General features: G+C 31.9%; 1 protein-coding gene across 2 annotated transcripts in view; it reads left to right on the top strand.

Annotated features, from left to right (window-relative positions):
* Nucleotides 1–15,447, top strand: part of SPIDR (scaffold protein involved in DNA repair) — a 537,804-nt gene that overhangs the window by 470,218 nt on the left and 52,139 nt on the right. For both annotated transcript variants that reach the window (XM_074277903.1, XM_074277912.1), the window contains 3 exons: nucleotides 12,642–12,729; nucleotides 13,698–13,841; nucleotides 13,941–14,003. In XM_074277903.1, the coding sequence (XP_074134004.1) occupies nucleotides 12,642–12,729; nucleotides 13,698–13,841; nucleotides 13,941–14,003 (295 nt within the window). The remainder of the gene's footprint in view (nucleotides 1–12,641; nucleotides 12,730–13,697; nucleotides 13,842–13,940; nucleotides 14,004–15,447) is intronic.

Genomic DNA, 15,447 nt, shown 5'->3' on the forward strand with positions numbered 1-15,447 from the left:
TTGAATGTGGTGTGAAACGTGGCTTTCCCCTTAAATGATCACTAGCTAATTTGACCTACTTTTCTGAGCACTTTAAAGGAATCTGCCCAGTGTAGGGACTAGGCTACAAAAACTGTCAACTTCAGAACTCCCAATAGAGAAAGTAAAGATTTCATCCAGCCTCTTTCCCATCTGCCTTGCTTCCCACGACTACCCACCAAATGTGGGGGGGAGGGGGGATTATTTTAGGATTTTTTTAGTTAAAAACTTTTATTATTCAAATTTGAAAATCCAAGGTTTTCTATAGATTTTCATCACAAAACTTTGAAAATAAAACATCTCTCCAGAAACTCATTCTGACCAAGTGGCTTTTTCAGATTTGTAATCATTACATTGACATCATAACTCATTTCTCTTAGTACTTTCTAAGTGGAGGTTCAAGTCCTTCATTTTTTGGTTTTTTTTTTCTTTCTTTTAATTAAATTTTTATTCCAGATGGTAAAATCTCTTTGGAAAAAAGAGGAGGTTAAATTTAAGACAGTGTTTACTGTCAGTTATCTTGATTTTTGTTATTTGACACTTCTTTTAAAGGAATGACTTTTTTAAAAGAATGCATTTCCTGTGTAACAAAACGAAACCTCATGCAGAAGTGAAGTGGGGCTTTTTTCATGAAGAGTCAAGAGTGAACTATAGTGGGAAGAACAATAAACTTTCCTTCTGCCAAAAGTTAGCTACAGCAAAAAAGTTTTGACCTGATGAAAGGTTGGATTCATTTAAATGGTTATGTGGGCTGCCTAAGACTAAAATCTTGTTCACAAAACAACGGTAACTACTTGAGCCATATCTAATTTTTTTTTTTGAATGAGGAAAAAAACCAGAATCTTGTAAAAATATTCATTTTAGTTTTATATGATTATCCTGTTACTAGGGATCTACTTTTAAATATAAACACTTAATCTATAGTCACAATTAGAAGTTGCAAGTAGCCAGTGATGCCTCCCCAATAAAGCTAATTGATTCCAGGTAAAATCCTCCTAAGGCTTTCCCTATTGTAGAATATCATTTACAATTCATTCCTAATTTGTTATTTTGTACTGACATGGTATTTGTTATTAAAAGTCATATGATGTGTTATTTGAGTTACTTATCATTGAAGTTATTTAATATTTTATATTAAATTATTTTGGTATATCAAACTCAGAATTGAAAATTAAGGAATTAATCCATACTACAGTGAAAAGAATACTGAGTGAGTTTGGATTCAGGCTCTAGGCTTAAATTCTAGCCTTGTGTCATTTTCTACACATTTATTCTTGGGCAGCTCACTTTGGGCCTCTGTTTCTCTACTGGAAAAATGTGTTAAACTGGATGAGTTTTCAGGTCCTTTTAAATTCATGTCCTATAAATTATTAATAGAGATCTCTTCTTTTGGAATCTAGATCTATAATTTCATAGGGAATTCCTAGTGAGGAAATTCCTTCTCCCAATGCAGATTTTCAGCTAGGCTGCAATTTATAGTATTTGTATTTTCTGGGGGACTATAAGAGCCCAAAGTCATGTAACAGTTTTCCTGACTTTGAGTACTTCTCTCTAAGTACTACTATCCCATATTTCTTCATTTTGCTCTAGCTTAAATATTATAAGACCTTTAGGAAAGCCACCAAAATTGTATGTGAATTAGGTTTTTAAACCAGGCTGCTCTAAGTTGAGGAATTCTTTTCTTTCTTTAAAAAAAAAAAAAAAAAAAAACATTGTCATAACTGAATTCTTTTTACTCTTTTTTTTTGTGTGTGAAGCACTTGGGGGTGACTTGCTAGGGGTCACACAACTATTAAGTGAAGTTTGATTTGAACTAAGATCCTCTGGACTCCAGAGCTGGTGCTCCATCTACTGAGCCATCTAGCTGCTCTTGATTTTTTTGTACTCTTGCTCCTGATCAGGGCTTATTGAATAATAAAGTTTCTGTTTCTCTTCTTAATTAAACTTTTCTGAACTTTTAGTATAAGAAAAAATCCATTTTCTAATTGTGGAAATTGTAAGTTTTAGAAGAACCACTGGGTCCAATCAGTATTTGTCAATCTGGGATGAATAGCTCAGCCAGCTTCATTATCCTTCAGCATCAGGAAAAAAAAGGAAAGAAAGCAACTTTTTTTTTGTTTATTTCTTCCTCCCATATAACTGAAATCATATGATTATAAAAGCTAGCCAATCATTCTCATTCATTCTAAGATGGTTTTGGGTGGAAACAAATTCTCAAAGGATGTTACTTGACAAAGTAGTGTTTAGGAGTAGATTTCCTAAGCATGGGAAAGCTTTTATCCTCCCTTTTTTGTCCTTGTTTTTCTACCTGCTCTCTAGCTTAACTGTGCTGAAATTTCTTTATCATCAGTTTATCCTATCCTTGTCCAAATGCATTTTCTTTTTTTTTTTTAATAGTTTTTATTTACCAGATATTTGCATGGGTTATTTTACAACATTGACAATTGCCAAACCTTTTGTTCCAAATTTTCCCCTCCTCCCCCCCAGATGGCAGGTCGACCAATACATGTTAAATATATTAGAGTATAAATTAAATACAATATATGTATACATGACCAAACAGTTGTTTTGCTGTTCAAAAAGAATTGGACTTTGAAATAGTGTACACCAAATGCATTTTCTCCCTCATATGCCCCAGGCCAAGCTTCTTTACTTTTTTTGTATATCACTAACACCTTTAACAGTATGGTGAAGGCCATGGACTCCTCAGAATATTTTTTAATTCACCAATTACATTGAAATACAATGTGTATATTTATGTGTACATGCATGTATATAGAATATACATATATGTATATATACATATGTATTTGTGCCTATGTACACACATATGTTTCTTTTTAAAATAATAGCTTTTTATTTTTCAAAATACATGCCTTTATAGTTCTCAACATTCATCCCTGCAAAATCTTGTGTTCCAGATTTTTCTCTCTCTCCTAGACAACAAGCATTCCAATACAGGTTAAACATGTGCAGTTTTTTATTTGTGTGTGCATATATATGTGTGTGTGTGTATGTGTGAAAGACAGATGACTGTCTACTTGTAATTTATTATTAATGTAACCAAATCTTTAAAGAGTTTTTGCAGTGTTTATGGTATTGTTTGGGTATGTCTTCCAATGTTTTCCTCTTTCCTTCTTTTGTTCCAAAATTTATTTTAATTGTAACTAAAATTTATTTTTATTTTACTCATTATATTTCTTGTGAGAATTTCTAGTTATTTGGAGTTTTGTTGTTGCTTTTATATTTCCAGTGCAAAGCAGGCTGCCTTGCAACTTCTTATTCCACCACCTTGAAATGCTAGATACATAATCTGATGACTTCTTAAGAAACTTGAATGTTCCCAAATTTCCTTCCTTTTAAATGGAGGAGGAGTTTTCATTTATGATTTTTTGAAATATGGTTTTGGAAAACCAGAGTTGGATAAACCCATTGGGATTCAAATGAAGCTACTTGCCTATACCTTTTTTTCTTTTATGATAACTTTTTATTTTCAAAATACATACAAAAGAATGTTTTCAACATTCACTGTTGCAAAACTTTGTATTCCAAATTTTTCTCTTTCCCTTCTTCTCTTCCCATCCCCTAAATAGCAAATAATCCAATATAGATTAAACACGTATAATTCTTCTAAACATATTTTCACATTTTTCATGTGCAAGAAAAATCAGATCAAAAGGGGGAAAAATGAGAAAGAAAAAAAGAAACAAGCAAACAACAACAGAAAAGGTGAAAATACTATAATGTGATCCACATTCAGTCCCCATAGTCTTTTCTCTGGATGGCTCTCTCCATCACAAGTCTATTGCAACTGACCTGAATCACCTCATTGTTGAAAAAAACCTTGTCCATCACATAGATTATCACATAATCTTGCTGTTGCCGTGTACAATTTTCTCTTGTTTCTATTTACTTCACTCAGCATCAGTTCCTGTAAGTCTCTCCAGGCCTCTCTGAAATCCTGCTGCCCATTTCGTATAGAACAATAATACTCAATAAGCTTCATATGCCATAACTTATTCAGCCATTCTCCAGTTGATGGGCATCGACTCAGTTTCTAGCTTCTTGTCACTACAAAAAAAGGGCTGCCACAAACATTTTTTGTACATTTGGGTCCTTATCACTTTATAATGATATCTTTGAGATACAGGCCCAGTAGAAATTCTCCTGGATCAAAGGGTTTACACAGTTTGGTAACTTTTTGAGAATAGTTTCAAATTGCTCTCCAGAATGGTTGGGTCATTTCACAGTTCCACCAACAATGTATCAGTGTCCCAGTTTTCCCACCATTCACTCCAACATTTATCATTGTCTTTTCTTGTCATCTTAGCCAATCTGAAGGTATGTAATGGTACCTCAGAGTTGTTTTAAATTGTATTTCTCTTATCAGGAGTGATTTAGAACATTTTTTCATATGAAGTGACTTTAATTTCTTCATCTGAAAATTATCTGTTCATTTCCTTTGACCATTTATCAATTGAAGAATTTGCTTATGCTTTTAAACCCAAATCACTCTGGCTCTTATTGATTGGCCAGTAGTAGTCCTCAGCCCAAACCTCACTTGCTCATTGTTTGGCTTTTGACAGCTCAAAATAAGTGTAAATAGCAATTGTTTCTGTTCTGGCCAGAAATTCTGAAGGCCTTCCCCTCCCAGATTGATTCTTTTATAAAGGCAGACTTGGCCATCTTTTTCCTTAATTTTTATATAGCCTCTAACTGCTGAATGGATGTTGCCTCAGACAGACTAAGACTTGGGAAAGACCTTAGTTTTAAAAAAGGCCAAAGTCTCCCACTACATCTGTGATTATCCCTGCTAGTCCTGGCCTATGTCTTATCATTGCAAGATGACTCTGGAGGGGAAAGTAGAACAAATGACTTTACACAGCCCTGCCTCCACTTAAATCCAACTCACTTCACATCACACTTCTGATGTCATTGGTCCTCTTCGAGAATGAAGACTGATCAACAACAATAAACAATCATATTAAATATATCATGATCTGAAATTTATACTATTAGAAATTATTGCTAGATCATATTGAAGGTAGAGAGCAAATAAAAACTACTTATAAACTAGATCAAATGAATAGTAAAATGTTGGCAGCTAGGTAGCTCAGTGGATAAAGTATTGAACCTGGAGTCAGGAAGCTCTGAGTTCTACAGTGTCCTTGGATACTCAGTAGGACTGGGACCATGGGCAAGTCATTTAATTTCTATATATTTTTTCTATTGAAGAAGGAAATGGCAAACAATTCCAAAGCTTTGCCAAGAAAATGTCATATGAATTCAGAAAGCGTCAGGCACAACAACAGCAACAATAACAACTCCTCCCAAATGTATTTTTCATTCCCAATAGGAAATATTGAAATAGAAAATATTTAATATTTTTATCTTAAACTTAACTATTTGTGATTAAAAAAATTAAACAGGAATAAGTAGTAAAATGCTTGATTAGTATCAATATTAATAAGAAAGATCAATATAAAATAATATATAGGGAAAGGGGAAGAGATTGTATCCATGTGTGTTATATTTACATGCACATATACATATTTTAATTGCATCCACATAAGGTACTCCTGGATAATGAAATTCATTCTTCTAACAAAGCAAGTCAGCATCTTTTCTTCAATTTAAAGTCTTAGAAATTTGCCTAAAACCCAACTTCTTATACTGTGGTTCATGACCCCCATATGGAGTCTTTTAACTGAATTTAGGCTTTGCAAAATTATGATTTATTATCAGAAAATGTTTGATTTGTATATTTGTTTTATATACCTGTATATTAAGAGGCATGTAAAAGTTTTTCAAGCAAAAAAAAAAAATGTCACAAGTGGAAAAAGTTTAAGCAGCCTTGGTCTAAATACCGAGAAAGGTTCAATGACTTACCCTGATCACAAAATCAGTATATTTCAGAGAATATATTTGAATCCATGTCTTCCTTATCCATTACACTAAGCAGCTTCTTACCAAAATGTATAATAGATCATTTAAAGTACTCCATGTATATATTTATCATTCACCTTATTGTAAGTATTTTTAATTTTATTAAAGTTTGATTTTATACAAATCTATGTTTGTACTGTAATTCAAGGAAGAAGTATTGTTATTCTGAGGTCCTTATTTGAAAAATACTTGTCAAATAAACAAGTGACTGTTTTTGTTTATCCTTCATTTTTGAAGAGGACCAGTAACATCATAGGGTGACCTTTTGACTCATGATTGAATTGGATTTAAGTGAGGCAGAGTCAGCCCTAATCCCTCTTCCAGAGCCATTGAAGTCCAAAGTCCAAAGGGTGAGCGGTGATGGCTGGATAAACTTGGCATTTTTGATGTCCGACCAAGCTGCCTTCGTAACCCTGGAACAAATTGTTCTCATCCATCTCTTCTGCTAAGAGAGGTCTCCACATCCCCTAATTTGCCTATGGGTTTGAAGCTTGTTGGTTACCCTTTATCTGAGCTAGCCCATCTGCCAAGATGGTTTTACCAGGGTGTGTCTCCTGTGCTTATTACAGCTTTGTAGAGTCACAGGTTAGAGTTAGGTGAATCCAAAGGTACAAGAGCAGCCCTGAAAGGGGCCTGGCAAGCCCTCACAGAAGAGGTGGTCCTCCCTGAATAACCCACACTTCCCAACAAGTGGCTATAGGGGGGATCATGATGTATAAAACAATCACAAAACAAAACCAAACATTTTTGCAATAGTCAAATTGAGGATGAATTTTCAAGAAGTTTTTAAGTTTGGAATATTTCATGAAATTTGAGAGCATTCTAGTCCTTAATGATTGTAAATTCCATTTTAAAGACAATTTTAGGGTTTTGTTTTGGGTTTTTTGGCTAGCTAAAATGAGAATTGATCATTTGGAAAGTACTTTCCTTTCAAAAATGAAAAAATAGTAGCAGAGTTATATTATCAAATTCCCAATTTATTACATCACTATGCCATAGTCTTTTTAAAATGTGGAATAAGTTTAAAGTGGTACAAGTTCTTCTGAAACAAAATTTTAGGATACCATTTGGATTTAGACTTGAGAAAAAGACCATATTTGACCCTGCCAAAATGCAATTTCTATTTTATAAATAAATGAGTATGAAGTTCATTGAAGTATTTATTATATCTGATAATAAAATCTAGATGATCAAGTGAAATTTGTGCATTTTGCATTGAGTTTGCAACTCCTTTTTTTCTTTGCTAATACTGGATCCTTCAAATGAAATCAATGTGCATATGTTAAATATGCTTTCTAAAGTCAATGAACATATATAGAATAAATTTATATATTCTAGTTTATTCTTAATATATTAGCAGCACTTAATAGATTTAGTAGCACTTTAATAGTAACAAAGAATTGAAAAGAAAGGGGGTGGTGCTCATTGATTAGGAAATAGCCAAACAAATCATGGTATGTGAATATAACATACTTTTATTGTGCAATAAAAGAGTAAGGGAAATGAATTCAAGAATTGTGTGAAAGGCTACAGGACATTAAAAGAACAGTTTATAAATTGGTAACATAAAGGAAAACAACTTTGAAACACATTGATAAAGTTTACCATGCTTTATATAATAAGACATCCCAGCAAGCACTTGATTGATTGTTGATGTGGAAAGATCGACATATTATCAGACATAGCCAGTGTGTTTGTGTTTCCTTGCTTTACTTCTTTATTATAAGAGAAAATTTTATTGGTGGAGATAGAGGCATGAGAGAGTAAAAGTGTTATTTAAAAAAAAAAAAAAAAAAAGAATCACTAATTCTTAGTTACCAAATCCATTGTTTCTTCCTAAAAGGAGTCTTAGATCTTGTTGCAACTAAATGCCTATGCTCAGAACTTAACAACATTATAAATGATTCACTGACATAATTGAACTTCATGTTTTTCAAGTATAAATGTTCCTATAAATAATGCAGTGGGATGTGATATTCAATCCTCCCTTGATTTCTGTGACAATGTATTTTCCTCCTACTTCTTTCACCATTCCCTTGTTTTCTTAACTGGCTCTTTCCTCACTACTTCATGTTAGTTCTTTCCACCTTGATCATATGATGTATTGTCATTGCTTAAATTATCATGAATGACTCCCAAATCTATGATCCAAATTTATCCTCACACCTAAACTTTAGATAGATATTTTCCAACTGTCTTCTATGTATAGTGATATGTCCCAACAACAGTCACTCATTTATTCATATCCAAAACTAAGTTAAATTTTCTCCAAAAACATTATTCGTCATGACTTTCATATTTTTTAATGGTGGTTTCATTTGTTTAGTCATCACATGTTCAAAATATTGGGATTTGTCTTGGATTCTTTTCTCTTTATTGGCCATATTCCAAATAACAAAATGTTAAAATAATAAATAATTCCATTGTAACATATAGTATTTGTTGTTCAGTTTGACTTTAAGAATTATAGTATAAACACAACCCAACAAGTTATACTTTCTGACCATACTAGCATGTGGGGTTTTCTATTACCCATCACAGACAAATTCTGCTACTGAAAGCCTTTGAGATCTAAGAATGTATCAGAAAAACTGAAGCAGAATTTATTCAGTAAAATAAAGCAATGCTTTGAAGAAAATTAATTTCCTCCAGCTTACCCAGTGATACTTGTTCATTTTTTTCTTACTTATTTTTATAAGTATTGTTAATATTTTGGTGGTAATTTATGGACTATCAAAAATGTCAAAGCTACTTTCGTTAAGGCTAAAGTTTTAATTTCTACTTTTTGTTATTTTTTGTTCAATCATTTGTCATGTTCAACTCTTTATGATCCCATTTGGGACTTTCTTGGCAAAGATACTGGAATAGTTTGTCATTTCTTTCTCTAGATCATTTTGCAGATGAAGAAATTGAGACAAACAGGATTCTGTGACTTGCCCAGGGTCACTCAGCTAAGTGTCTGACTTCAAATTCAGGCCTAGAGAAGGAAATGGCAAGCCATTCTTTGTCAAGAAAAGATCATGAAGAATCAAATACAACTGAATAACTGAACAACAAAACTTCTTGACTTCAGGCCCAGTACCACCTACCTGCCTTTATTTTTCTAGTAAGCCCCAACTAAATTATAAGTATGTAGGAGTTTGGGCAAAATAAAAGAATGAAAGTTCATAAACTACTACCTCAGTTTTCCCAGTGAAATATCTAATTAGAATAGAGATTAAACTTGTGGTTTCCTTGGGTAGGGAATCCCCAGGGAAAAAATTCTTTCTACCACTGGAGATCAGAAATTGCTCTACATTTTATACTCTTAGAATATGGTTCTGAAAAAGTTAATTTTCCCAGGGTCATACAGACAATATGTACAGACTTGAATCTAGACCTTCCTGACTATGGGATTGGCTCTCTATCCACTCTGCTATGTTCTTACTGTTCAATGATAAAACATGTCAAACTAATAACTGAAAGAAAATAAAAGTAGATCTGATGTTAGTCTAGAAAGGTCTAGTATCTACAGTGGAAGTTCTTTCACAGTTTAAAGGAAAGAAACATTGGTAGAAAATTCAATTAAAAGAAATGGAATCAGTGGGAAATTAACTCTCAAGCTATAAGTAGATCACCAGACTATGAAGCAAAATAAGCATAACTCAGCTATTTAAAAAAAAATATTTTAACTGATAAGCAAAAGTTACAGAACAAAAACAAAAAAAAGATAATTTGAGAGTTATCAGATTGCCAAAAAATTTCAAAGAAACAAGAGTCTAAATACTGTTTTTTTTTTAAGAATATCACTCAAGAAATGAGCAGAACCAGGAGATCATTATACACTTCAACAACAATACTGTATGAAGATGTATTCTGATGGAAGTGGATATCTTCAACAAAGAGAAGATCTAATTCAGTTCCATTTGATCAATGATGGACAGAATCAGCTACACCCAGAGAAGGAACACTGGGAAATGAGTGTAAACTGTTTGCATTTTTGTTTTTCTTCCCAGGTTATTTTTACCTTCTGAATCCAGTTCTTCCTATGCAACAAGAAATTCAGTTCTGCACACCTATATTGTATCTAGGATATACTATAACACATTTAATATGTATGGGACTGCCTGTCATCTAGGGGAGGGGGTGCAAGGGATAATGTTGTAAAAAATTACCTATGTATATGTATTGGTCAAAAAGTTATAATTTTAAAATTAATTTAAAAAATAAAGTATCAAAAAAATCACTCAAGAAAACTTCCTAAAAATAGTGAAATTTTAGGACTGAAGATCAATATAAACTACTAAAGATGTTCTCAGAAAGAAATGTCATATTCAAATTATTCAGACATATTATTATCAAATTACAGAGCTTCTTCAATATTATTTATGGAAACTCAAGAAAAGCTTTATATCAACATGACAAAGTTTATAGTCAAGTGTGATACAAAAAAAATTAATAATGTTACTAAATGTTATATGATTGAAATTTACCATATATTGCAAGAAGGATTTGAAAATACACAATATTCAGTATTATATGGACTGTAGAAAATAAGCCCAAGATAAAGAGACATTTAGAGTTTTTAGAATGAGAGGTTGGGGGATGCGGGGGGTGAAGGGGAGAGGTAAAGGGATGAATAATATGCATCGGCCACTTCTTGAAAATTTAGTGCTGCAGTCACAACTTTGGATAAAGTTTATGTAAAGTTATAGAGCATTTAGAGATAATCAGGGAAGATATGTTGATTAAAGAACCATTAACAGCAAAAAAAAAAAAAAATGTATTGTTCTACATATGCAGCTAATGGCAGAATAAAATTTTCAAAGGAAAAATTAGCTAAATTACAAAAGGATATAAGTAGCAAAACATTAAATAGATGTCAAGACTCTTCATGACCATGATGGGGTTTTCTTGGCAAAAACACCAAACTGATTTATCATTTCCTTCTCTAGTAAATTAAAGCATAAAAAAGTTATGTTACTTGTTCAGGATCATACAGCTTGTAAATTTTGAGACTGGATTTGCTGACTTAGACCCAGGGGACTGAGCCACCTCCCTGTGTATATAAAATGTAATAAGTCAAAAAAACTATAAATAATAAAGAAGTTACTAAAAAAAAAATTTAAGATACAATCCTAAAAATGCCAATTTATTAACTAGAGGAAGAAAACTAAATTTATTTTTTATTCAAATGTAAAACAGAACAACAAAAATGATCTACATTTTCTAGATATTTCAATCAATAAGGGTTATATAATTTTTTAAAAGATGAAGACCTAAAGACAGACTAAAAGAAATTCCTTCAGAATGATTAAGTTTAAAAAAAAAGATACAATAAAACTATATTAAAGAGGATGACAATAATACAACATTGCAAAATGTATGGAATTCAGCTAAAGTAGTTCTTAGAGAGAAAAGCATTTCTCTAATTGTTTTTATTTTTAAAAAGAGGGGGAGGAGATTAAGTTGAATATTTAGCTTAAAAAAAATTTCAAACTAACTAATACATCAAAAGTAAGTTCAAAGAAAAAATAAACCCTAAAATCAAAGGACAAAATAATAGTGCTAAAAGCAAGAACAACAAAAACTTAATAAGATAAACAGAAGGGATATGGATTTTTAAAACTGATAAATCATTAACTAATTTAACCAAAAAGAGAGAGAAGCCATAAATATTAGAGGAGCAACAATAATAAAACAACAATGATGATAATTAAATCATATTATTTTATCAGTAAATAAAACAATAAAAGGCCTTGGTAAAATATAACATACTTGTATGTTAAGAACATTAAAAAGAATGAGTAGAATTTTTCCTTAAAACAATAGAAAGCATTTAAATCTTTTTTTTTTTTTATACCCAAGAGCCAATATAATAAATACTGAGAAAGTTTTAGTACTCTTCCACCTCAGCTCAAGGATAAAGATTATGTATTGAGCAAATAGAAGTGAATCACTTTAATCTTTGAGGGATGAAATACCTAGTTATGGAAAACATCACAAAAATGTTTGAACCAATAGTTCCACTAGTTGAGCTTTGTCCCAGGATTGGAGGGGTAGGGGGAAGGAGATGATAGGGGAACAGATAAAACTGTCTTTTCAGAATCATTCCTACTATTTGTTATATTTTTTAAAAACTTTTTTGATTGAGGGAATAGCTGAAAATGGTGATAAAAGTGTGTAATGGAATATTAACGTGCTACTATGAATTTGAAGAATTTGAATAATTCAAATAAATAGAAGATTTATATGACTATTGCAAAAAGTGATCCAAAAGAAGGAAGTGCATATTCATTACAGCTATCTAATTAAAGAAAATGACAGCAATAAATCCAGGGAATATAAAAGTAAAGAAGTTCAAAAAAGATCATTACAACAAGGTTCATGTCTGTTTATATCAGTTTTTGAATTTCTAAATTTGAAGGAACCTAAGTGACCTTCTAGTCCACTTTATAACTGAAAAAAGAATTCCCTCTAGAATATACTTTCCCAGTGGATGTCCAGGGGGAAATGGAAAAGCCATGAAAGAGGTAGCCTGAGAGAAATTGCAATTTTCTTTGGTATAGTGTCTACTGTACTATCTAGTACATACTCAGGATCCTAGAAAATACTTTTTTGATAAGGAAGAGGATTTATGCCTTCATGTATTTTCCCTTTTTTTTCCATCTATTATTTTCTATTTTTATTATTTTAAGGGCAATGGGACTTTTTAGTCTGATTGACAGCTTGTGGCCTCCATTGATACCTTTGAAAATTCCTGGTCAAAGTCAAGACTATGAAGAGGTAAGTCCAAATAAACTTTGGCTTCTCCTGAATAAATAGTGGGTTCTCCTTCTATAATAAAAGATCAAGGTCCAACATGTTGAACAGCTCTTCACAGATATTCTCATTTTTATGTTAGACCATATAAGTAGAAATGGGTTTCTGATCTCTAAATTGAAAATGCTTAATTTTTTCTGTCATATTTCCTTTTTCTACCAAATTATAAATCCAATCTAAGTTCATTTGAGGTATGTTTCAAAACAAATCATCACTAACAACCAAAAAAATCTATCAGTTATCAGAGACCCTTTTGTAAAAAATTCATATCCCTCTTGTTTAGTATTTGTTACTTTTGCTTTTAGCACTATTATTTTGCCCTTTGATTTTAGGGATTTTTTCCTTTGAATTTATTTTTAACATATTAATTTATTAGTTTGAAATTTGTTTTTTTTTTAAGCTGAATATTCAACTTAATCTTTTCCCCCTCTCTTTTGTTAATAAAAACAATTAGGGAAATACTTTTCTCTCTAAAGACTGTAGTTTTTGCCCTGACCTTCTAAGAGATAAGGAAGGGAAGGAGGGAGGGAAAGAAACACTGATAAATAAAATCCATTAATAAGCAAAATTTTCAATTTTAATCAATTAATGTTTCATTTTCTACCACACTATTTCCTAGAGCTATTAACAGGTGGCCAGATTTAATCTCTGCCTATTACCTTTTCTTAAAAAAAAAAAAAAAAGTATAATCTGACTGACCATAGTTCTCAGTCCTCAAAGCTTAACATAGTGTTCATAAATATAGCCTCAGTTCTCTTCAACCAAGAGCTAAACCTAGTTGTCATACCAATCAAACTAGCATGGTAAATGTCAAGAGAAACTAAAAACTTTTTCTATAGGACAGTTATAAAGAAAGTGTTGATTCCATGGTAATTTAATTTGAAAATCATGTTGGATCCTTTTTTAAGTTCTTTTCCTTTCCTTTTAAATAGATGAAAGCTGATCAGAAGCCTCCCAGCTTCTGTTATATACTCACTGCTTGTCCAGAGCCAGGAAAAGTTTGTATAAATGTGGAAAACATGATTTCTAATATCTACCGGCCCCCATCCATAAATTCCTTAGAAGACATTCTTAAGGTAACTTCTTTGTTCAAAATTTGCTTTCCTTTTTCTTTTTTCCGATGCCTTTCATACCATCTATCTTATTTGTTTCCATTTCTTTAAATGGTGTTTCAGGCAGGAGAAACTGGAGGTCATCGTTGCAGCTTCCAGGCCAGAGTGATATATCAAAGGCTGCAGGTAATCTTTCTTATCTAATAGGCGCCATGCTCAAAAATGTTCTGAATGTGAGGGAAGGTGATTTTATTGAAAAGGAATTTGTATTTTCAGAGATCTATCAGAGCAGTAATGTAGTAACATTTTTTAAAAGAACAGAAAATCTTTTAACTCTGTTAAATCACTGAAGTTTAGCCATTTTGTGATGCCCAGAAAAGGGAAACAAAGTATAGATAACTACTTGCCAAATTAGAAATATTCTTAACCACAGTCATTACACAGAGCTATGTCGAAAGAATTATTGACAACAATCACTGGAGTCCAAGTGAGTTCCTTAAAATGATTTTTTTGAGTGTCAACCTCTGTCCTGGTCCAGACTGATCTTGTCATCTGTTTACCAGCCACACAACAATATTTCTTTAGACAGCTGGATGTTGGCTAAAAAAGAGAATATTCTCAGTCAAGCTAGAGATAATATGATCCACATCCTCTTAGAAACCTAATGTTGATCATCACTAAGAAAATAACATTAGCACTAATCCAAGTGATTTAAGAGTGACTTAAAACTTCCCATTGAAAAAAAAAAATTGGGTATTTCTTGTCTTCTAAAAAAATTAGTTCTTTAACAGGTAAGAACAATTTCACTTGCTGTTCAAATGTAAACAACCTGAATGAAGAAGTAACCACTGGAGTTTAGAAAAGAATTACTAGTCTCACAAAATAATACCTCTATAACTTTGTGTTTTATGAACTATTGAGCAAACAAAACAAGATCAGTTTGATTTCTCTGTAGGAGAGAAACCTAATTGAAAGTAATCTTATCCTTTGGAGATCTTTTGGCATTTTATGGCTGTCTAAAGGCTTCTCAAATTTAGCTAAACTATGCTACCTACTCTTGACAGAAACTTGATGGACTCAAGAATATAGACTGAGATATGTATATCTTGTTTGCTTGTTTTTATAACAGATTTTGTTTTTCTTTCTCATCATGGGTGGAAAATAGGGAGGGGAGGTAAGGAAATGGGAGAAAGAGAAGAGATTTTTGTGAATTGAAAAAAATTAATTTAAAAAAATCTTTATGAATGAGGTTGGTAAGTTTGTTTCTGCCAAAGTGATTTATATTTAGTTGACTACATAAAGAGAGGAAGTTTACATCTGTTAAAAATAAAGAGAAAGAAACTTATAAAGGCAAGGGCTTGTTAAAAAAAAAAAACCAACAACATTTCTTTGGATAATTCTAAAGGAGATCTTATAGAAAATGCACAGGCATTGATAATTGCAAAAAAAAATTCTATCTATATATGCTGGCTACCTACATAATATTCTATGATTCTCTAACTTACATTAAATAATTATGGTCTTAGTAGTTTTTTTTTAATAGAGATAAGATGGTCTTAGATAATAATTCCATATAGATGATTTGGTCATAGCTGCAAATTTAGCTACTGTCATAAAGAGAGTAAATGCC

This window comes from Sminthopsis crassicaudata, chromosome 1 (assembly GCF_048593235.1).
Source record: "Sminthopsis crassicaudata isolate SCR6 chromosome 1, ASM4859323v1, whole genome shotgun sequence".
NCBI classification, from domain to species: domain Eukaryota; kingdom Metazoa; phylum Chordata; class Mammalia; order Dasyuromorphia; family Dasyuridae; genus Sminthopsis; species Sminthopsis crassicaudata.